Genomic DNA, 24,044 nt, shown 5'->3' with positions numbered 1-24,044 from the left:
TACTAATGCAAGAAATGATGAGTTGCCACAGCTCTCAATCCATAAGGTATGTAGCAAGGGAAGCACGAAAGGCCAGCAACATTTTTATTTTTCCATCCTTTTTAAAAAATCTTTCCATTGCTCCAATACTCAGTTTGTTGTGATTAATCTCTGCAGTGCCAGTGAAGAGAAATATCAAATTAAACCACTTCCATGCCTGACCTTTACTCAGAAAGAAACTGAATTTCTTGGCTCTGATATCACGAACACACTGCCAGCCAACACCATCATTTTTCAAATGCGAATTTCACAATTTGTCAAACACATGAAAAGTCAATGCAGGAAAAAAAAAAAGAATAGTACTGAAGGATGTGGCTGATTGTGATGAATTACTCATTATTACAACTTTTCATTTTAAAGGGAGTAATAAATTAATGTTACCTTCTCTGTGTGTTTTTTCCAGGTTGTGCTTTAATTTTGAGTAATGATAACATGACGACATTACAGCGAATGCACCGCCTTACAGAAGATCAAAGCTGCATAAATCAAAAATGGGGGGAAAAAATACATGACTAATAAACTGATGCTTATTTTTGAATCTCTCCATTTCAAATTCTTATTTATTTCTCCATTATATTTTTGATTTCTTTATTTTAAAATAAGTCAGTGGTCTCTGTATACCTGTTGTGAGCTTGGTCTACATTGCCAGCAAAAAGCTGGATCCCCTCCCAGTAGGTACTGGACTCCACCAGGGCTGCCCTTTGTCACTGATCCTGTTCATAATTTTTTAGGACAGATTTCTAGATGCAGCTGAGGACGAGAGGGTATCAGATTTGGTGGTCTCGAGATCTCGTTTCTGCTTTCTGTGGATGGTGTGTTCTTGTTGGCTTCATCGAGCAATAACCTCACCCACTGAGGTGGTTTAAAGCAGAGTGTGAAGTGGCGGGGATGAGAACTGGCAGCTCGCAATCTGAGGCCATGTTTCTCAGTCACACAGGGTGGAATGCCCATTCCAGGACGGGAACATGCTGCTACCCTAGTTTGGAGTAGGATGCCTCCTGGACGGCTCCTAGGTGAAGTGTTCCAGGCATCTCTCACCAGAAGGATGCCCCGGGCGAGACCCAGGAGATGCTGGAGACATTACGTCTCTCAGTTGGGTAGGGAATCCTTAGGTGAACCCCACAAAGAACTGGTGAGAGGTAGTTCTGAGCATTTCTGCTTGGATTGCTACCCCCGTGACTGGAACCACACTGCTAGTAAATTGAGCTGTTCTAGCTAAAGAACTAATAATAAATAAAAACCCAACAAAATAAATGAAAAACAAACTATTAATAGAATCTATTTATCTCATTTCAATCCTCCGTAATAAAAGGACTGTCATCGTCAGGGTCACGGCAAACACACGGGTCCTTTCAAATAGTGATAAAGATTACAAGAAGAAAAAAATATTGCAATATCGGAGCTTATAAAAGCCGATGCAGCATATCTCTAGAGCCAACTGCCAGCAGCAGTGATGAACCTTAAATAATAAAGCAGACAGAAAATAATCTTCCCTCTGTGGCGTTTTAACTTTTGCTTGGCAAGATAACGACTAAACAGAAACCAAGAAAGCCTCTTGGGTTTCAAAAAGCCAGCCTTGTAATTTCTAACCACATAGTCCATATATCTTGCAAGCATTGCATTCACTCAGTAAGATATAGAGCCTCTGCTCTCATATTTGAGAATGGAAATTACTGAATTATGGTGTGCAGTGCTTTGGTGACCTCCAGTGGGAAAATTAGTGCTTACAAAGACCAGGAACTAGACCTGTTTACAAACAGCTTCAATACTTCTGCAGCCAAAATGTGCAATATTAAAGATAATCACACTGCAAGTTCCAATACAGATATAACATTCTGAATAAAACCCATAAGCTATGACAGCCCATATATTCATGCCAAAAACATTATCTACTGGGACCCTGCTGTGTATATACTTTCGCTCAAGATAACAGCTGATCAGGGCTGTTCAGCAAAGCCCTCAATCAAGATTTAAATGAAACTGAGATGCAACCGAGAGGCACGAAAGCAAACAGAGCAAGCACAAGACATCGAAGTAGTGAATCTATTCAAAAATGTCTGTGAAATCTGTAGTCTAAGCAGCTGCCTTCTCAGGTGTTAGCTGACAGCTGAGTCAGAAGATGTCAATGTGCACAAACAAAAAACCCCCACTGAATATCTAAAATTGGGGGGGGGGGGGGGGAACCTGATAGATTACCTGGACTTTCATACCAAAAAGATTGCGATCTGTCCCTTTTTTTTTATTCATTTATTTATTTATTTTTTTTAAAACTGAGCAGGCAGATTTCCTCTGCAAAGATCTCCATCAAATCGCAGTAATTCGGTCTAGCAGTAAACAAAAAGAGCAAAGATTGAATCGCATCAGGAAGGTTTGTAAAGGTGAAAGTGGGAAAATTGTGGGAATCAATTTTCTATCTCAACGGGAGTTATGAATGCTGACATCTGAGAAAATGCATGGGGCAAAAACAGTGTCATGACCACCTACAATCTAATGAAATCCAATACAAGAGCTACGAAACAACAATCGGTCTGTTGAGATTACATTAGTGAATAGCAGGGTCACTCGCATGCTGTTTTTAGAGCAGTTCACAGTGGTGGTGGTGCACTGGGCTGCTTTAAGTCAATGTGGTGCGCTAAAATAATTAGTCTGTTAAGAAAAGATTGAAAACGGGTGAATAAACTGCTTGTTTATTTTACTTTACCAACTAAAGGAAACTAATGTGCTAATGTCGTCCAGTGACATTAAATTAAATCTCATCTAAATTCTATATCTCTCGTTTAAGTCTGAAAACAAAGGTTCATTTCTATATATGGAATATGACTTCCATTATCTATCATTAGCATCATTAACAGCTGTTTCTGATTTGATCCATTTTCTTATAGAATTTTTTATACCTGATGTGAAAAATATTAAATGTGTTTATATTTTTTTGAAAACTTACCAGGCACCAGGTTCCAGAAAGATGTAAGTTTTTTTGAACATTAAGATATTGTCCCATTTTTTCCTTTTGTGAATCTGATGTATATTGTAAATAGTAAATGGATTTTTGGTGGAAGTTAAGATAAAGGCACTAACAGGTAATGTGTGCAAACAAAAAGCTTCCAGGTTGTGAATTTATATCATCACAAGGTTCATACCACAAGTCAGAGCTTGTTTTGTGCTAATGAGTTTGTGTCTGTTTGAATAAGGATTTGTCTGCACAAAGAGTTGTGCATACAGCTCACGTGGAACCCAATAGCACGGTCCATAAGGATGACGCTATACATAAATCGAAACAGGGCATAGTGGCATTCACCTCAAACACCAGAAGTGCAAAGGTCAAAAACCACAGAATGAGAAGCCTTAAATAGCGGCTACAGTGAGAATGTTTTTTAAATACTCGTTTCACATCAGCTCTTTATAAAATATAGCTTTGCTCCTCTCAGTGGCTCACAAGAACCAAGACCAGCACAAGCAAGAGGAACCCTCGGACTGGTTGTTTGTGACGCTGCCCCCTGGTGACAGTAAACAGCGATCTGTAGGCTGTGCATAAGACTACTGCAGAACCCTGTTGGAGCCCCAAGTCACCAAGATGTGGAGGGGTGGGCGTGCTGACCTCTGTGGTCATCTTCAATTTAGAGGTGGGGACAAACTAAAAAAAAAAAAAAAAGTTTAAGCCAAGTTGGGATTTTCTTGACAATGTTAGTTCTGACTATGAAACAGGAAGATGTAGAAGTCAGAATACTGACAGAAATTACATTTGTTCCTGCTAGGTAGCTGATGCTAGGTGGTTAAATCAAAGGGACTAAGGCACCTCCCTCTACCAGTGAGGGAAAAAAGGCTAATTAAATATGTTATGTCAAAATAACATGTCAAAAGAAATGAGAAAAAAAAACATTTCAAATTAAAAACATCTGGACCATGTGTCCTCTCGCTCCTTGTCAGCCAAATCCACAGGAAGCGCTACCCGAAAAATGCATCCACAACCCACCATGTTCACCTGAATGTACATGAATAAACCTTTTCACTTGTCACAGCAGGAGAAGTGGCGCAAATAACCTAAAAATCAATAACATTACTGATGAGTCAGTTGCATTAAGTGCAGTTAAGGTATGTCAGTGAGCCAACAGGCACAAAAGACTGCACTAAGTGAAATATGACCATCATACCCACTTATATGCTTTTTCAGCTATGACAAAGCCGTCTTACTGATCTTAAAACCATGCAATTACCTGACGCATCCGGTACTGACAGTCAAGCCGCAAAGGACTCTTAAATATTGTTACCTTTGCAAGTGCTGCAGATTATTTAAACCATTCTGCACAACTGCTTTACACATGTTATGTGGCATATTTTTCACCTCCTTACGGCAGATAAAGTCTGAAGAGCTCAAATCTCCAACAACACTTGAATCTCAAAGAACTTTGCTGGACTGACAGATTATAGCCTGTGGCCTTCACTGAGGTCATCATAAAACATTGAAATTTTAAAGTAAGGATAAGTATGGAATAGGAAAACAAACAAACAAAAAACAAACAAAAAAAACCCCAGCAAATCATAAGTATCCATGTATAGTTCAGTTAATTTGGCAGCTACAAGGATGGGCTCAGCATATTAAGACTTATTAATATTTGGGTCATTCTTCTGTCAGGAGCATTAAAGATAACACTCTAACATAACAGAAAACCAACCAATACAATAAGTAACCTACCGTCTGCTAACAAAACTTCAATACTAGACTATAAGGTCAGTACTTAACAGACTGGCTGTTATACTTTTAGCTTAGATGCTAAATGTTTTTGTTTGTTTGTTTCGTTTTTTTTAAATGGCTGCTATTTTTAGTCATGTGGCTCGTTAGCATTAATGTTTCTACAACAAATGATTCTGTCATCAAATAAAACACCTCTTAACCTTGAGCATGTAAACTGTGCCTCCATTACTTTTTGTGGAGGAGCTCAGGAAGTCCAGGAGCAGGATAGCCTAATTTTTGAAAACTGAAAAACTTGCATAGAGCTAATCTTTCTATCCATGATGTTGTTCCACCATCATGGATTATAATGTAAACTAATTTTTTTGCTTTTTTAGGGTTAACTATTTTACAAATGTAAGCCAGTCACATGACTACAGCTGTAAATTAGAAGCCTGCAGAGCCCTTACATGTCACCTCTCACTACAATCATCAGCACATCAGGTGGCCAATAATTTAATACATTTAAACCGCTGGGAACGCCCAAGTGGATGTTTCATCCTAGGTTAAAGCAATATTTTAAAAATTCATATCATGCATAAAATTATGACTATTATATAACCCAGTACTAGTTGGGCTTATGGTCAGATTACATCAGTGCAATCACTGAACACATGGTTAATACCAAATTTGGTTACTAATCCTATCGTGTTTCCATTTTTTCCCCCTTATGTTGACCAATATCAGCATACTGGCAAAAAAAAAAGAAAAACAGAAAAAACAAAGATGGCGTTTACTACTGTGTGTCACATCAGTTTGGCCCGAGCTAGAAGTTCACGGGCCCACACTCAAGAGCTACAAGACTTCTTTGTTTACTTGTAAAAAGAGGAAATAATTAAAACAATAGCAAAGAAAAATCAATTTAACACTATGAGTCAACTGGAAATTTTAATTTTCCATCAGTGCATCATTATTTATAACCACAAAAGCACAGTGCGGATCATTTGCTGACTGTAGAAGCAACAAATATATAAATAAATAATACAAGCTATATTCTGAGGAGATCTTCATTTTTTAACATTTATATAACGCAACTCACTCATCAAGCATCGATTCTCGTCTCTGTGACTTAAAATCGAAAAGGGAGATCAATACCGATATGCAATCCTAATTAAATGTAATAATTCTTTGGTCGGTTTGATGAAGGAATTCAATCTGTCAAATTCACAGGATGACTTGTGAGTCTGCTGCTGTGTGCGTATACGCAGAACAACTATGGCACTTACTCTGAACGCAGGATTGGCTCCCAGTTCCAAGAGACACTTGACAGCTGATGTGCACAGGTTGGATGCGGCGATGTGCAGAGCTGTGCCAAAATCAAAGTCACTGCAGGTGGCATCAACATCTACAACATAAAAAGACCATTGGGAGGTTAGGAATACACAGTTATATGGCTTGTGTGGGTGTGTTAAGAATTAATTGACACTTTATTAACTTGCATCATTTTCTACCTGGTGTCTCAAATGCAAACACTGGGTTTAAACATTGTTTAAGCAACTAAGTGTAAAAGACAAACTGAAAACCTGCCCCATACACACACACCCTGCCTTTGTTGAAGTCATTTCCTAATTAACCTGCTCTTGTAAAACCAGTTCTATTGCCCTCACCGTTTGTATTTGAGCAGACTGCTGAGAGCAGAACTGCTGAATGGTTTGTCTGAATAAATTAAGCACCACTTTCACAGCAGAGTTGTTGAGCTTTTTGAAGGCAGAAATCTCAAAGTATGTATAATGAATGCACCAGAACTCCAGAAACTTTAATAAGTTAACATGAAAGAAGTTTGGACAACAAAGGGGAATTGAGAATGTGGTTTACTGAGTCATCAGACTTGCTGTATCAACCTCAGAACTCCAGATAACTCCGGAAATCCACATCTGGAAACGGAGCCTACATCCATGATTCTGAAGCGTTTGGCAGCTGCTCTCAGGACTCATGATTATTTAACATGATTGCTTACAGTCTTTGGGAAAAAGCAGAAGTTGTTACATTTAGTTTATTTACAATTCAACTGAAAATAAAACTTAAAAACATTCAAACTGAATCAAAACTGCCACCACATGGCAGTGGGCTTTTTTACCGAACGAAAAAAGTAAAAGAAATTGTCAATTATTTTGATTTATTAATAGGTGGAAACCAAATATGGAACTAAATGTGGAGCTAAAATTGATTTCATTAACTGCACAGCACTATCAAGACTTAGTTGATTCTCATAGTACACGAGATTCTGAACTGCCGTAAAATTAATATTCATAGAGAATCTAGGTAAATCTAGGTCCCAGCTACACCGACATCCTACACCAAAAGAGTAAGGTATGCAGAAAGAAATCTTTCTGGACTAACAAATAGATAAAGTATTTTAAGGGTGGAAAAAAAGCAGACAGCAACAGTCAGACATACTGCACCATTTACAGGAAGGAGGAAACTGTGCTTACTGCACACAAAGACCATATGATCCTTGTGTCTCATTGACAAGTCAAATAATCGAATGTCAGTTTTTGCTCAAAGTATTTGTGGAATATTTTTACATTGTGCAACGTGCCACAGCAGAATATAGATTATTTTTGCTAGTGAATTAACAAATTATAGCTGATTGTTAACACTTTCAACTAGATTCAACTGCTGCTAACTTCTTGTTAATGCAGATGTCTACTGCACATTAGTGCAGTTAGGGTTAGACATGACATTTGAACTGAGCATTAGAGTAGGAAAGAAAGGTGACTTGAGTAACATTGAATGTGGCATGGTTGTTAGTGCCAGACACACTCGTCTGAATAGAGCATAACAGAGCTGATCTGCTGGAATTTTCCCACACAACCACCTCTAAAGTTTACAAAAATGTCTGGAAAGAGTGCAGTGAGGGGTGAGAGGAGAATGGCAAGACTGTTATTAGGTGAAAGCAAGACCACAGTAACTCAAGAGCATTTTTGAACACACAATACGTCCAGCATTGAAGCAGATGGGCCACAGCAGCAGAAGACCACACTGGGGTCCCACTCCTATTAAATAAAAACAGGAAACTGAGGCTAGGGTAAGTTGGTAAGCTAGCTGGTTTTACCATTTACTGATTAGTTTGTATTTGTGTGTAATGATGAGAAAACCACACTTCTGTCTGTGTCATTTACTGAGGCAAGTGTTTCATCGAGCACCTTCTTCAAGACACACTGCCGTGAACGACACTTCTCTCGTTATCATTTGATCCAACGCAGTCAACAAGGTTTTATCTGCTGAGTAACGATTTTCATAAATTGGACATCACAGCCGTACGAAAAGAGCGATGATCAATCCTCGTGCTGCCAGTGTACAAGCAGACAATGAGCCGCCAGTATGAAAAGCTAATGACAGGGCTCCTGTACAGTTTCCATTTCAAAAGAACTTCGATTCTTTTACAGAAATAAAATTTTGAAACATCCTAGTAAACTTTTTAGAACCAAATTAACATCTAACAACACTTCATGAAACCATTTCATATTCAAGACCCTACTTTTTCAAAGGCTGGAGGCTCTTTATTCTGATACCTGGAACAGCAGGATGGTAGTATTTATTTTTCCCAGCTTCATTTGTATTTATGTAGTTACAAAGTGCTAAAAAATAAACTTAAAATAAAAAGAAATTAGACAGAATTCAGGGGAATTTCATATTTAACAGAAACAACAGAAAAAATAAATTACAAAAAAAAATCCTGCCCAATGAGAGACAGGTAAGAGTCTCAACGAGGCATTAGTGTTTTAAAAAGCAAGATTTTAAGAGATTTAAAAGAGGTTGCCGTTACCCTGCCTTAGATCTTCCACCAGGTTTACTGTAAGAAATCAACACATTCAGTGCCTTCACTTTACACACCAAGAGTTGTCACCCCCATAGGTCCATTCTGAGCCAAGAAAATCCCTGAGACAGGCTGTTTATTTGAGAAAATACAGTCTCTGCCTGTCCTTACAGCTAGGGTGACCTTTCATCTCTCTGCTCCAGCTGCAGCTCTGCTCTCACCTCCAGGCTGGGATGCCTGCAGCACCACACGGATAAGCTGGGGCACATCGAAGTACGCAGCGTAGTGCAAAGCCCTCATGTTAGTCCACCGCGAACGAAGGTTTGGATCTGCGCCCAGGGCGAGGAGCTGCTGAGCAAAGCTCGCTGCCGTGTCTGCATCGCCTGAAGAACAGGTCACAAACACAGGTGTTAGAGTTGAGAGGAGTTGTAGTAACAGACAGTAAGTCAGCTCTAGAGAGTGTATTTAAGAAGTGGTTGATGAACAGCTGCACTTACTGAGGTATACAGAATAATGTTCAGCAGTAGAGTGGTCACATAAATTCACACACACATACGTCAGAGTAGATGTCTGTTTAGTTCTACCCTGCAGCTGAGAGTGCTTATTCAACATCTCTGTCAATACTTACCAATGCCTGGGGCTCCGGCCTTGCAGCAGTAGTGCAGGAGGCTCATATCTGTCAGACCGTCTCGATCATTCACACCACAGCCTCTCTTTAGTATCTGTGCAAAGAGAAGATATGCAGTATGTGCCACTAAGGACTTGGTGTTGGCGTGCAGAAATCTTCCATAACAGGTTAAAGTGAAATTAGAGGGAAATTGTGTGATGAATGACAAGTAATTCAAGGCTTTCATAACTCTACTCTACTTAAATCTGGACAACAGGTATTACGTAAACTGACATTGAAACAAGGTATTTATTTCTCAAGGGTGATAGTTACTCAGAGAAAATGATCGCCTTCTTTTACCCTTGAGATGAGTGCTTCTCTGCACAGTTTACTGCAATGCAGCTACTTTGTGTAACACAGGCAGAAGGGATTTGGTGTGTATCTGAACAGAGTCCATAACAATGAAAAAAAATAAATCAGAACTTATATTAATCTGAAGTCCTCTGAAGCTTCAGTTGATTATATTACGACAAAAATAAAAGCGTTACAGCTACAGAAGGGACCGCTGTGAGATTCCGCAGCAGTTGGACATTTTTTTATGTCACCTCATTGCCGATAAGGTCAATGTCCTTCTGAACCTGGGGCACCCACTGCCTGAGGACAGCAAACAGCTCTGGTATGGTGGTGCTGGGATCCAACAGAACCTCCCTGCATTGCGGCTCACTGGGGTCAAAGAAGGAGAACTCTGGAAGCAATGAAGAGGAACAAAAGTAACACGTGTTAAGTATAATGAGGAGTGGGACTGGAAATATTTCTCTCCCGTGTACAGACACGAAGAGAGCATGTGTGAAACTCTGCAGCACAGACGTTTACTACGTTTCTGCAACTGACTGTTCAATCGATTCAGCAAATTACTAATCTTGGGAAATGCCCTTGCTGCCCTTGCAGAGGCAAATGAAAACAGATGTGACAGTAGATGGCCTGCCGTGAACCAAATGAGGCATTAGATGACCCGGCTGAGGCTGAAGGCAAATGGATTGCACTGTGAAAGGCCAAAAGTTAACACTAACTGTAGTCGGCATGACATTTTTTCATAATTTTGTCTCTGTACGCAACTACAGCAAATCTGAAATGAAATACTTTGATTAAAGATTCAACTTTCAGAGGGTTTTGGAGAAAAAAGGCATTAAACATGAAAATTAGACTTTAAAATACATCACTCACCTCAGAAGTAATTGAACAGTCAAGTGTTACTTGACTTCTATTCACCTCAAAAAACTTACACAAAATCAACACATTAGTTTCTTAAAGAAATGAAACATCCAAGTATTTAAGGACATTAGAGCAAATTAGCATCAAACCTGCTGAAATGGCTTTACTGATTAATTAGGTAAATCAAGATATAGACGATAACAGTCACCATGTTCTTGTTTAAGAATTAATCACTACAAAAGAACAACCTCAATTTGTAACTAACATATCCAGCTACATTATTAGAACCCGGAGACTCTGTATCACTATCATCTCTCTGTGTCAATTTAAGCCATCAACCTTTCTTCAGTCTCATATCTTGTGGCATTTCACAGCCTGTTGATGCTGCAAAGAGAACGCGTTAACTAGCTTGAAATGTCACATAGCTGCAAAGAGAAAGCGTGAATACTCACCACAGTCACTGGGCATGGGTGCAGAGGCCACCTGGTGGATCACTGGCCGCTGATGAGAAGAGAGTCTAGCGCGGCAGCCCAGGACCGTGTCGCCTTCAACGGGCTCTGAAACATCCTCCTTTGTCATCTCCCCCTCAGGGCCTGCGGCTGGAACAATATTAGAAAGCCTATTCTGAGAACACAAGTAGGTCTAATCTCTCAATAAAAGCACACAGGCTACAGCGATGTCTTCATTTGATCTGGCAGTGCAATACAGGGAAATGCAACTTGTAAGCACAGAACTAACATAATATTAAAAAACATGGTATTTTAATCTGTGGTGTCGCCTGAAGAATATGGGGCAAAGGCGCATTCAAGCTATCACCCCAACAAGACAGGGATTTTCAAAGAATGTCAGCATTTGACTCATAGCACCTCTGAGAGATTACTTTGCCTGCAGATTAGAAAACAAAGGTGAACACACCAAACTACGAGCCTAATCTCAAAAAAGTGACACTGTAATGGGGACACAGGAAGCTTTCACAGAGGAACCTTGGAGGCTGAACTAGAAGCATACACACACACACATAGGTGTAAGCCTGGGAAAGCAACATTGAGCCTAAAATCTTCCCAACCAACCCTCACTCACTGTCATCTTCTCCTTTATCCTCTTTCTTGTTGATCTCCATACGAGCAGTCGTGCTAAGCTAAAATCAAAAGACACAGACTGGGTCCAGTAGAACATCTAACCAAAATCCTTCCCAAAATAACTCCAAAGCTCATTGACTGCCCCCCTCCTCAATCTCCAATAACATCCCCACTCTCTCTGATTATACCCTGTTGATCCCCTGACTCCCAGGTCCAGCAGCTATTTACAGCCTGTACACTTTCAAGCCAAGGAGCTTGTATGTCTGACTCTCCCGGCTGGAATGTCACTCTCACTTTCCAGTCCTGTGTACCTCTGACCTCAATGACATAGAGTAGCCGAGCGTAACCCCTAGTGGAGGGAATGTGGCCTGTAGGCTGCAAACAAACGGTAGGAAAGTGGTGGCTTTGATTAGAAGGCCTGTCGTTCACCATAAAGGCCAGTATCCAGTTCCCCCTGACAGCAAACATCAGCCCTACTGAAGCAACCATAGGACAGACACTGAATACCTATCAGCCCCAGGGAGAGGGTAGGTGACTTTACACCATGACCTCCATCCATTTGGTGTAAAGGAGAAGAAGAAAAAAAACACTCACTGTCACAATAGGGTTGTATTATCAAATAAAAGCAATTTCTTTAAAAAAAAAAAAAAAAAAAAAAAAAAGTATTTGAGCAAATTTGCAAGATATTTGTAGAAATATTTTAAGAAAAAACTCATATTTCATAAGAAAAGGGGCTTAACAATATTAACCACTCTAGAGTCCTGAAACTGAGCCAACTTTTTTGATTAGCTTGTGGAACTTCACTTCACAGTCTGATTTTCCAACAGCATGCTCAGGTGACGGTCTGACAAGAGACTAATTATTTTTCAGGAAGTTTGAAAACTTTGGCCTCAACTTTCCGAGTCACAAAGATGTTTTCTTTTAACCTGGATGAATTACACATAACTGAAACAATGTACTAACAAGCAAATTCAGATAACTCACATCAAGACAGGAGTCACCAACATTCTCTGTTATCCCAGACTTCTGCTTCAGCCTCAGAGTGCTCAACATTTATAAAAGAGGGCGTTTGATGTGTCATTTCACACATCTTCTGCACAAAGTTGACAGATCAAGTGCTACCTACTTCAGTCAAAAAGTGTCAGAGGAACAGAGGATAGAAGTCAGTAAAAAAAGAAAAAATATAACGTCTAAAAATTCTCTAACGTGCACATTAGCGCAGTCAGAGCTAAGTAAAATTAATTTTACTGACTGAATTTTGTAGTAATTTATTCACAGCAGTTCCAGCAGTGTGAAGCAGACTTGGCAGTGCCAGAAGATTCAACAGGTTTAATGTATAATACATTTTTCTTCAAACAGAACAGAATCTGTATTCCTATTAAAGTGAAAACTCAAACAATCAATGAAATTGTGGCACTTGCAGAAAATTTTAAAAAGAAAGGAATGCGTTTTATACATACAACCTGTTGATTTGCATTTTAACTTTACCATTAAAGGAAGCTGTGAAATTATAGCGACAAACTGTGTGTTTCAAACAGTCAGCAGGCGATGCAGAAAATGTTTAACTGTGTCTATGGGGTATTTAATGTTTAGGAAAACTTGAGAAATAATAAATAAAAGCCTGTAGTGAGTGCTAACATTCATGTATTAACTCAAAAGAATAAATTATTTTCTGCAGCATTACTCTCTTGCCATATTTGCAAAAACAATGTTGCTTTTTATCATTTAATTTTTTTGATGATCATTTCTTTAATCTTTTTTATTACATATAATTGCTCCGACTCAAGTGGGTAGCACTTAAATGGCCCATTTTGTCCAAAAGAAGAGTGAAATGGCTTATTAATTACTCTATTTTTGTGAGCATTCAACTGAGTCAGAAAGTCTGGGTTACAGAAAAAAACTGAAATTATCTCTGACAAAGAATTTAGGATTTGCCAAGCTGATGCAAAGAAAGCAATGACTATGCTGAACTTTCTCAACAGCACACCCCACAGAAGAGTGCACGTGCATGCTTGAAGAGGAAGAGAGTGTGTCTTAACATGTAACTGTTGATCATTTCTTCGCCATTTTTTGTAATTCTGTAATTTCATTGTTGCAAACAGAACATTTGTATATAGATGTATGCTTTAGCAGTGATTGTGATTTCCATAGTTCATGCTGCTAAAGAGTGAGATGAAAAACTACTACCAACCTCTCTGAGGTCACTGACTGGCTGTGTAGAGATTAGGTCTTTGCAGTATGACTTGAGACAATGGCCTACTTCTGCAATAAGCCTCTTCTTGTTTGCCTGACCTACATGATGTCACCATCCCCACAGCTACTGAAGAGACAGCACTCACATATTTTTGATGACTGTGGCCATTTAAGCACCCATTGGCAAGCTACCCATTCTGGCTGACTGTAATGTATGTGGATCTTTTTAAGTTCCATGCTATATCTAGAGAACTATCTGAATTACATCATTAAGCTCATAATAACTTTAACTTCAGGAGCATGGAGCTTCAAAAAACACCCTGATTTTTCTTGAAAGTTGATAGCATTTCGTGCACTAGCATATTTGAAGGCCATAAGCAGAAAGAATAATTTTACAGCTATGATGCTGAAATTGAAATAAACATTATATGTGTTATATGTGTATTTTTATTTAGATATTTCACACACACAAAAAAGTGGCATAAATAACTTTAATTGGATTTTTCCATAAAGATTAAATGTCTAGTGGTAATGAAATGTTTAGTGGTAACAACATATCCAAAACGTTTGTTCACAGGCAGCATCCTTGACCTCCATCCATCCTATGCGCCTCATGCACCAGGCCAAATCATGAACTATTACCCCCTGCATTTGTTTGATGTGAGGTGGGGTGTGTGGATTAGCTTGATTATGGAAGACAGAGGTTCCTGTTACTCTAATCGGACGCAGGTATGCACTCAAACAACAGTAAAGCCATTAAAGGTTAAAGTATTCCTGTCTAAAATATAAGTCCTAAATGACCACACTCGGTCGCTCGAGCTTTAATCAGCTTGAGAAAAGTTATGCAACTTATTATCTAACATCCAATTATTGGAGAGATGGCTTATTTGTGGTTGTTTATACCAGTTTGTGTGACTTAAGTGTGGCCGATTCATTTATATCCCCCAAATCGTTAGCTCACTTCACAGTCGAAGAGGTTAGCAGTAGACACTCTCTCCTCATCTCATACTTTTGTAGCCCTTTAGCAGAGGTAAATATAGCATGTCATCTTTTCAAACGTCCACACGTGGATTTAATTAATTTCCAAATAACTTTGCCAGCTAAAAGTGTTTTTAAATCGAGCTACAAGCTGACAGTAACAGTTAGCTCGCTAGCATATGTTCAAAAACCGGCTCGGGCTTAGCGACAGATGAAGCACACCTTATATAACTAACACTGCAGACATTGCTCAGTCCCTATAAGCAGCTAGCCGTCCCTGCTTTCACCGTGCAGACGTGAAAGTTACTCAGAGCCCTCCTCTCAGTCACCTTAGCTCCCTGACGTTAATGTTCCCCAACAAGAACACTGGGCCAAAAACATCTGCGCTACTTACAATGCACTTAGCAAGCAGAGAGAGAAACAAGCATCATGTTAGGCTGCTTAATATTAGCGTTACCTTCACCTCCCTCCTTGTTTTGATCCGCCCATGGGGAAAATGTCAGATAGCGGATTTAATTTCCGTCCATTCTAATTGGATGTTACACAGCTGAAATACTTCCTGTTTCAACATCTAGGCTTCAGAATAAAGGCGGTTAATGTACACTTCCGGATTTTAAAATAAAAGTCTTACAACGACCCGTAAAAATAAAATAAGAAATAAATACAACTAAATAACTTTTGAATTGTTTTTGAAAATTAAAAAAAAACAAAAAAAAACAAAGACACTTTTTTTTTAAATAAAAGAAACTAACCTGCAATATCTTGACAACATAAACATGACATTAAAGACACATGTTCATTTTATGTATTTATTATTCATTTATATATTGAATGAATAAATGTTCCATTTATTCTTTTCGGGTTTGAGCAACAATTCACTAATAAAGTTAGGAGGGTTTTTGCCATCCAGTTACATAATATAAAGTGGCAAACCTACAAAAAGGCATTATTTTAGCTGCCCTGAAAGTTCCTTCAATTCTGGGATTGTTTGCCACATACTAATGAAAATAATCAACAACTGAATACCAGAACCTGCTGAAGGAAAATACCTCGAAATAGCTAAATTGCACTGTACTATTTTGGTTGCAGAAATTTGGAGTCTTGTTTTTCTGTTTTTGTTGGGCAAAAAACTGTAGAAGAGTCGACAAAAGAGAAACAACTTTATATTACCTTATGATTACTTTATGTAATTAAAATAGCAATGTTTAAACCCAGTGCTTTAGTTTCTTACGGAAGCACTTTCATGACTGTTAAGTCCATTTCATGTTTTCATTACAGAATTCATAATTGCTCATCTAAAATAAATGCTCTATTCTGCTATATAGGAAAAGGATACCCATTTTGTTGATGCACTGCTTTATTCTGAAGCACCCAACCTCCGAATACAACAAACCTCTTACTTTTAAACAGAAAAAGTAAGCTGCCACAAAGATGGATGGTGCAAGAGGTCACTTTTGAGTCTAATGCCTCTCTTATCATTGGCAGTCACAGTGTGGGAAGTTGTGTCTGAACATCTTTCTTTTCAGGAGAAGGTAATTTCTCAGGGTGACACTTTTCCTCCAATGTCCATTCAGACTGACAAGCCACTTTTAGTGAAGACTCAGAGATGGGTGCTGGTGTTTATTGAACCTGAAGAGCACTCTGCATGTGTTTCTGCCTCTGTCATGAAATAAAGGAGAAGAGGACCAAATTGCAGACTGCTGAGACAGACTTGGAATAAAAAAAAGCAAGCCTTTATCGTCGCTGTTGTAGATCCAGAGCATAAAATAGAGAAGGGCAAAAACAAAAGAGACCACTGCAGGGGAAACATGCCAGGAGAAACCAAGGCTGGAACACAGTATGATGAGCAACCTGAGGCTTCAAATACACACAGGTTTCAATCAGGGAGAGTGGAAACGTAAAGGTAACAAGACACAGCTGAACTCACTTGGAAGTAACACTAAAAAGAGACTTAAACTACAGGCTGATGAGATGGTGTGTATAAGCACTAGAACACAATGGTTTTTAATTTGTGTTTATGTTTTTTCTGCGTTGATGGTCATACCAACTCTTTAAAGTATAGAATTATGGGAAAAACCGACTATAAGCACAATATGAATGCATAGTGAGGCAACATTACTGCAGATTTTTTAAACAGGCTAGTCTTGATTTTATTTACTTTAAACTACTGGTTCTCAATAGGAAGCAGGGAAGATTGGCTGCAGAAAAATATTAAGCTTTTCCTCCTTCAAATGATGAGGACAGGAATCAGCTCTCCCTAAACAGCTCCCACAAAGCTACAGGAAACCAAAAATGTTGGGGAAAACATCCAGCAGATTGACTGACTGACTGACTGACTAACAGCGAGCGAGTGACCAAATCATAGGTCTGACCTTACTTGGAAAACCACAAAGTATCATGTGAATCAGGTGAAAGGTTTAGGTGTAGGTGTAGGTTTGTCTACATCTATAACAATAAATTTCTATAAGGTAAGCTTATTTATAGAGCTTATCGAGAACAACATTCACACCGTGTTTTTACAAATAAGATAAGGTACCAAAAGTGTCCACAAATCTTAAGTCCAATAAAAGCCAGTTGAACAACAGCCTCAAAAGCAAATTCTCCTTTGGTCCTCAACCTGGACCGAGGTACCACCAGGAGCTCATCTCAGCTACCTTGGGGTGGGGTACACCCTGGGCAGATCGCCAGTATGGCTCAGCGCTAACACAGCTAGCATTCATATCCACATCTATGGGCAACCTAACCAATGAGATGTCATTGGAAATGAGAGGAGCTATTTCAGAGCGCATAGTAGGAGATTTTTGTTTTTGTTTTGTTTTTGTTAAGAAGGTGAGTAGCTGTCTATTTAAAATATGAAGAGAAGGTCCAGACACTGATCAGCTGCAGTTTGAACTGGTCATTGTAAGTCAGTTAGGTTATTTTTGTTTGTTTGTTTGTTTTTCGGGGGGGGGGGGGGGGGGGGGGGGGGTACTGACATAATTTCATTTCGTTCAGACATATTCTGCCGGTATTGAGGACTGTTTCCATGGAAATGAAAACAATCGCTTAGATCCGGGCAGTTCTTTCACAAGCTCTGCTGACTGGTGCTTTAACTCTCATTAGCTTGTGGCCTGTGTGCAGTTTTATGCAACAAAACAGTATTTATATTTAATCTAGCTACCACGATGGGCTTGAATCCCAATAGGCCTGCGTCCTCTGCTGGGGCTGAGCGACTGGCCGACACGACACGGGTCCATCCCGATAAACAGGACCAGTTGTGGAAAGAGAGGGTACGGAAAGAGAGGAAATCAGCAATGGAATGGTGAGCATGGTTTGAAAAGTAGTCTAAATTATCAGGCGAGTTTGCCAGGATTTTTCTAATAAGAACCACGAAGAAGCAGGCGGGGATGGCACAGGAAATTGATTAGAATATTTGATAATAAATTGATAAAAGTGTACGGAAAAACATTAAGGATGACTTTCATACAGAAAGCATGATATGAAAATCAGCACTGCACTGGAGTTTACTGTGTTAAATCATTTCTGTAAGTGTTGAAACAAGTATTTAGAGGCATTAAATAAGAAAAACTCGAAATGATACGTCAGAAATACAGTCACATGTATATTGTATCATTGGATCATATTCGTTTATTCATGCTTCATAGCTTTTATGTAATATTCCACAACACGTTCTCACAGAATCTTCAAAAATGTAGCATAACAAGTAATTTTTTTTAAAGTACAAATATGCAGTACTAAGTTACATTGCACCACTGGTTCAGTAACAAGTAGTGGCAGATCATGTTCATTCAAAAATCAGTGAAACAAACTTAATCTGTTCCACAGGGAGGAAACCTTGGATATCAAGGATATTCATCACATGGTAAGAAAAATGCATGTAATGCAACATTGTATAAAAAAAGTGCAGATGTACTCCCCTTTACGCTTTGAACACAACCAGTTATAAGTGATGAACACAAGGACTAATAGGTCGTCAAATAAAAACTACCACTGATTGTGATTTATGGAAGATGAAGTTGTTAGATTTAACTTTGATAAAAGATTTTTGCTTTTTTTTTTATTTTAAAGATGTTTCTGCAACAAACTAGAAAGTGTATCGAAACCATTGTGAAATTTCGGAGATAAACTAAAATGTGAAACATTTACAATGGTACATTAACTAGGTATGAAAGATTTTGCAGTATTATGAAAAAAGCAGCTTGAATCGTGACCTTCTGTTACATTACTCCCCCATTTGTTTGTAGGGACCTTTTCCGAACAACCTTTCAGTTTTCTCTGATTGCATTCCCAACACTACCAACCAAGTGTATGGTAGCAGATTGAACACTCCACTGGGAGATGAACTGCTTAGACAGGAAAGGCTGACACTCTGGCCAGCAGGCCAACGCAAACAAAAGCCAGACCCAGAGCTGCTGCCTTTCTAGGCTACTCTGGACACTCGGAGTTGAAGAATCAAGCACAAATCAACTTCAAAGCAGGAATAAAGCTACTTAAACCAAAAAATGTAGCACATGTTTAAAGGGATTTTTTAAAGAATTTAAGAGCTGAGAATTTTGTGCTTTTTTTGTGTATTTTTCCCCTAAATGTCTGTTTTATATTTTCATGTTTTCAGATGTCATACAACTTTAACTCATATTTTTCTATTGCCATTGTTGAAAGAAAATACGATTCTGGAAACAGTATTGTTATAAAGTCCTGATATTTTAATCAAACTCACTGATAAGGTTCACTTGTAATTTTCCTATAGATTCCGCGTTTTTTCATGTAAGTGTAATGTAAGGAATCCTCCTCACACATAAAAATTATTCATTGAGTTCCACAGGGTTCTGTTTTGGTACCGATACGGTTCTCATTACCACTAGGCAAAAATTCATAAAGATGACGGGTATATCTCACGGATGTGCTGGGACACATCATCAGCTATTAAACCCAAATGTGTTTACACCCAGTACAAAGATGCAATAGGATCTAGAAGATAGGTGGATTAAACAAAAAGTTTTATTAACTGATAACTGGGGCATTATACAGAGTAACAGGAGAGCACTGACAAAATCCCCCCCAAAATTGAAATTCAAGTAAACAGCCAACAAGAGGAAACTAGAGGAGAACATGAACAGAAAGGTGAAGTCAATAAAGATAATAATGAGGTTGGGGAAAAGAATGGATGAGGGGAAACTGGTGAGCCATATGAGGAACTGACCTATAAAATAAAAGAGGAACAAATGGAGATGTGGTAACACAGGAGGCACAGAAAAGGATCAAAACCCTGCAGAAACAAGAAACTAAATATGATGAAAATGAATGTGTTTAAAACATAGTAAAGCAAATATTAATTGAGGTCATGTTTAATTCATTTATTTTAGCCTTCATTTGTTTCTCTTCAGTTTTGTATATTTATTAGACAATTGTGATTTGATTTCAGTTCTGATTTTGGTGATCATGATCTTCCATACTGTTTGAGTTTGTGCAGTCATTCAAATTCTCAGATTCCAAGACGAAACTGAAAATGACCAACTACTTAAATTTTGTCAAAACAACAACAACAACAACAACAACAACAACAACAACAACAACAACGGGGTGATGAACAAATACTGCGTGCTTCAAACTGTCCTTTTCCCTGCTATTAATGAAATTCAAGCCCAGCTCTTCCTCCCTCCCTCTTCCTCCAGCTATGAAATGCAACAAGCTCTAACCTGTTCCTAAGTTTCTGTTTAGATCTTGGACGTGTTTCATTTCTATAGAAGTGAAAACTCACACAGCGGCTGACAGTGAGAGGAGAAATGGCACAAAAAGGAGCTCAGCTGAACAGGGAAATCTTCTCTTGTTCAATCTGTCTGGATCATCTCGAGGACCCAGTGACCATTCCCTGTGGACACAATTACTGCATTAACTGTATTAAAACCCACTGGGATGAAAAGGGGAGGAGAATGCACAGCTGCCCACAGTGTAGGAAGACTTTCACACTGAGACCTGCCCTGGTGAAAAACACCATGTTGGCAAATTTAGTGAAGGAGATAAAGAAGACTGGACTCCAAGCTGCTCCTGCTGATCACTGCTATGCTAGACCTGAAGATGTACCCTGTGATGTATGCACCGGGAGAAAACTGAAAGCCTTCAAGTCCTGTTTAGTCTGTGTGGCATCATACTGTGAGAAACACCTTCAGGATCATTATAATGCGGCTCCATTGAAGAAACACAAGCTTGTCGAGCCCTGCAAGAAGCTCCAGGAAAACATCTGCTCTAGTCATGATGAGCCGATGAAGATTTTCTGTCGTACTGATCAGCAGCATATCTGCAGTCACTGCAAACTGATTGGCCATAAATACCACGAAACAGTCCCAGTTGAAGCAGAAAGGACCAAGAAGCAGAAGGAGCTGGAAATGAGTCGACAAAAACTCAAGCAGAGACTCCGTGACCGAGAGAAAGACGTGACGATTCTTCAACAGGAGGTGGAGTCCATCAATCAGTCTGCTGATAAAGCAGTGGAAGAAAATGAAAAGATCTTTGCTGAGCTCATCTGTCTCATGCAGAATAGAAGCTCAGATCTGAAGCAGCAGATCAGATCCCAGCAGGAAACTGAAGTGGGTCGAGTCAAAGAGCTTCAGGAGAAGGTGGAGCAGGAGATCGCTGAGCTGAGAAGAAATGACGCCAAGCTGGAGCAGCTGTCATGCACAGAGGATCACAACCAATTTCTACACAGCTACTCCTTACTGTCAGCACTTAATGAGTCTACAGACTCATCCAGCATCGAGATCCGTCCTCTGAGGTACTTTGAGGATTTGACAGCAGCTGTGAAAGAGGTCAGTGATAAACTGCAGGATGTTCTGAAAGAGAAATGGACAAACATCTCACTGACAGTCACTGAGGTGGATGTTTTGCTGTCAGAACCAGTGCCAAAGACCAGAGTTGGATTCCTAAGATATTCACGTGAAATCAGAATGGATCTGAACACAGCTAACACATCAGTGTTATTATGTGAGGGGGGTAGAAAAACCACAGCTGTGAAAGAACAGCAGTCATATTCTAGTCATCCAGACAGATTCACTGGATGGTGTCAAGTCATGAGTAGAGAGAGTCTGACTGGACGTTGTTACTGGGAGGTGGAGTGGAGCGGGAAACAGGTTTATATAGCAGTCGCATACAAGAGTACCAGCAGATCATTGCTCTCAGATGAATGCGGATTAGGATTCAATAGGACATCGTGGGCATTATGTTGTGACCGAAATGGTTTTAAATTTGTGCACAACAATTCTCACAAGGCTGTCTCAGGTCCTCAGTTTGGGAGAGTAGGAGTGTACCTGGATCACAGTGCCGGTATTCTGTGTTTTTATAACGTCTCTGAAACCATGACTCTCCTCCACAGAGTCCAGACCACGTTCACTCACCCGCTTCATGCTGGATTTCGGCTTTCAGATTATGGAGATACTGCTGAGTTCAGGAAACTCAAATAGAGAGAGGTCATGTAAGGGACAGTTAGTTAAAATGCATGTTCGCAGAATGCCAATGCAGACTTTCTATTGAGTAGAGAATTAATTTTGAAGTCAGTTTTCATGTATGGGTATATTTCAGAACTATTTTACTGCTATGTTTGTGCTGCATTTATCTATGCTGACTTATAATAGTGTCTTGATTAATGATATTTTCAAGAAATATGTTAAGGCATACTTTTTTAATGGTCTTTGCTACAACTTTTTTTTATCCTGACTTAATCTTTTGTCCTTTTGGGTCAGTTTTGTTTTTGTTTTTTTAGGTTCTGTTTTAATAGATCAGAAGTTGTTCAAATAAATGTACAGACAAAGAACCTAGACTTACATTATCATTATTACAACCTCTTTGATCACTGGTGATTATCTGCTTGTAAACAGCTGATACTGTGAATCAGTTGGTGAGATTTTTCTTGACTAAAGAAGCGAGATGTCCACACTTTACTCATTATGTTAATAAACTGAAGCCTTACAGAGTTATTAAAGTTGAACAAATAAACAAATGTCTCCTGTCTTAAATCCAGGTTACTGTACAAACCTGATGGCCAAAAAACAAAAGCAACATGAAAGCATAACTGAGAGTCTTACACCTGAAAAAGAAGCTTTGTGTTTTGAACAGAAGATTTCTCTTCTTTTTCTCTGGATGAATCTTAACATTGTGGCAAGCTCAGACAAGTAGGAGACAGAAACTTCTGTTTTAACTTGCTATTTCTGCCTTAGCTGTTATACTAAGCTACAGGGAGCACAATCTTTTATTAGGAACACCCCTTCACACACACACAGCAGTGAGAGGTGGTAAATGGACACAGCCGTCTAACTCACTGTGCTCCACCAGCCACACCAAACACAGAACACACAGCAGGACTAATGTTACACACTAACACAAAAATGGCAAATCAACACCTGATAACTGTAACTGCCGTTATAACCCTACAACTTACAACACGTTAACATCAGGTATACAGTCCCATAAGACCTTGGGCCAGTGGCCCTTCCCCCTAGCCCGCTACAATATTATGAATTTAAATTGGATATGTGAGTGCACACATTCACGCAACTGAAGCATTCATTTGGTAATATATCATTCACAGAAATCAGTCATTGCCCTTAGTTTAAATAAACACTGGTTAGTTTTTTCTTTATCTTTTTACTTACTTGTCTTTTCTGTTTAGCAGGCCTCTTTCAAAAGCCCCAAACAGCTGAAATGCATTCCTCTGTAATTGTTGGCTAAGATCTTATGAACAATAATCCTCCTGTGATTGCTATTTGACTGCTTTTGTACCGTCTCCAGATTTTTCTAAACCAGGGGTGTCAAGCATAAAATCTCAGATAGATTTTTAACTTTTAGCTGTATTTACATTGATTTTACAGCTTTTCTTATTGATAACAAATCCCCCTTATTAATACTACACCAAAGTAATTACGTAAGAAATATTTTTTTTTCACAGAAAAAAAAAATTCTCTTTTGAATTAAAGGTCTGGGGAAAAAGGGTTCTTGAATAATTCATGGACATGTGTTGCTGTTGTTCCTTGTTTGTGTGTATCAGTGGCTGTGTGTGTGGGTGTGGCAAATCACTGAGTTTCAGGCATCATCAGGCCTGGTGGATGTGTGCGGAGAGCACACGGACACTTACTTTTTGGGGAAGACATGATGCGGCAGTCAAGGGAGAGCACGGGGATTTATTGTCATTTATTGCACTGTAAATAAACGCGCTGTTTGCTGTGAGGAATCCTGCATTTTGGGTCCTACTTCCCCCCATCCCCACGGTCTACCATACAGACCGTGACAAAAAATTTATATCTTTATAATAATGTAATCATGTATGCAATCACTGTAGTCACCCACTTAAAAACAAAGCACCCTGTATACATCCCTGTTGTAAACCTTTGAAAACATCTTAAATGTATGCCTTTTGCTATCAGAGACAAGCTGATTCACAGTGATTTCCCACCTAAAGGGCAC

General features: G+C 39.1%; 3 protein-coding genes across 4 annotated transcripts in view; 2 read left to right on the top strand and 1 right to left on the bottom strand.

The window, feature by feature from the left end:
* The window catches only part of LOC308390139 (CAP-Gly domain-containing linker protein 4), a 47,613-nt gene extending 32,438 nt beyond the window's left edge, over positions 1 to 15,175 (bottom strand). Inside the window, exons 1-6 of one of the 2 annotated variants that reach the window (XM_080871841.1) lie at positions 15,052 to 15,175; positions 10,797 to 10,943; positions 9,738 to 9,877; positions 9,154 to 9,247; positions 8,747 to 8,908; positions 5,992 to 6,110 (exon numbers count right to left, since the gene is read on the bottom strand). In XM_080871841.1, coding sequence (XP_080727967.1) covers positions 5,992 to 6,110; positions 8,747 to 8,908; positions 9,154 to 9,247; positions 9,738 to 9,877; positions 10,797 to 10,923 — 642 coding nt within the window. In that variant the 5' untranslated portion in view covers positions 10,924 to 10,943; positions 15,052 to 15,175. Of the gene's footprint in view, positions 1 to 5,991; positions 6,111 to 8,746; positions 8,909 to 9,153; positions 9,248 to 9,737; positions 9,878 to 10,796; positions 10,944 to 11,424; positions 11,655 to 15,051 lie in introns of those variants that run through there. The other variant, XM_080871840.1, reaches the window with a different exon arrangement.
* Positions 15,176 to 17,758: 2,583 nt separating this feature from the next.
* Positions 17,759 to 19,106, top strand: cimip5 (ciliary microtubule inner protein 5; the record flags this gene model as incomplete). The annotated part of the gene is made up of 3 exons (XM_080870948.1): positions 17,759 to 17,895; positions 18,420 to 18,456; positions 18,839 to 19,106. 3 exons carry the CDS (start codon positions 17,759 to 17,761, stop codon positions 19,016 to 19,018), a joined length of 354 nt encoding a protein of 117 aa, XP_080727074.1. The 3' UTR covers positions 19,019 to 19,106.
* A 1,394-nt stretch (positions 19,107 to 20,500) lies between these two features.
* Positions 20,501 to 22,255, top strand: LOC308389497 (tripartite motif-containing protein 16-like). The gene has a single exon (XM_080870947.1). The coding sequence runs from the start codon at positions 20,525 to 20,527 to the stop codon at positions 22,046 to 22,048; it is 1,524 nt and encodes a 507-aa protein (XP_080727073.1). The 5' UTR covers positions 20,501 to 20,524; the 3' UTR covers positions 22,049 to 22,255.
* The last annotated feature ends 1,789 nt before the right edge of the window (positions 22,256 to 24,044 follow it).

The sequence above is a fragment of the Rhamphochromis sp. 'chilingali' genome (genome assembly GCF_963969265.1).
Source record: "Rhamphochromis sp. 'chilingali' genome assembly, chromosome: 21".
Classification (NCBI taxonomy): domain Eukaryota; kingdom Metazoa; phylum Chordata; class Actinopteri; order Cichliformes; family Cichlidae; genus Rhamphochromis; species Rhamphochromis sp. 'chilingali'.
This window is presented reverse-complemented; position numbering and strand designations above follow the sequence as displayed.

Bases quoted from the DNA above. Each gene is read 5' to 3' on its own strand.
- LOC308389497 (XM_080870947.1), top strand. From the start codon at position 20,525: ATGCACAGCTGCCCACAGTGTAGGAAGACTTTCACACTGAGACCTGCC.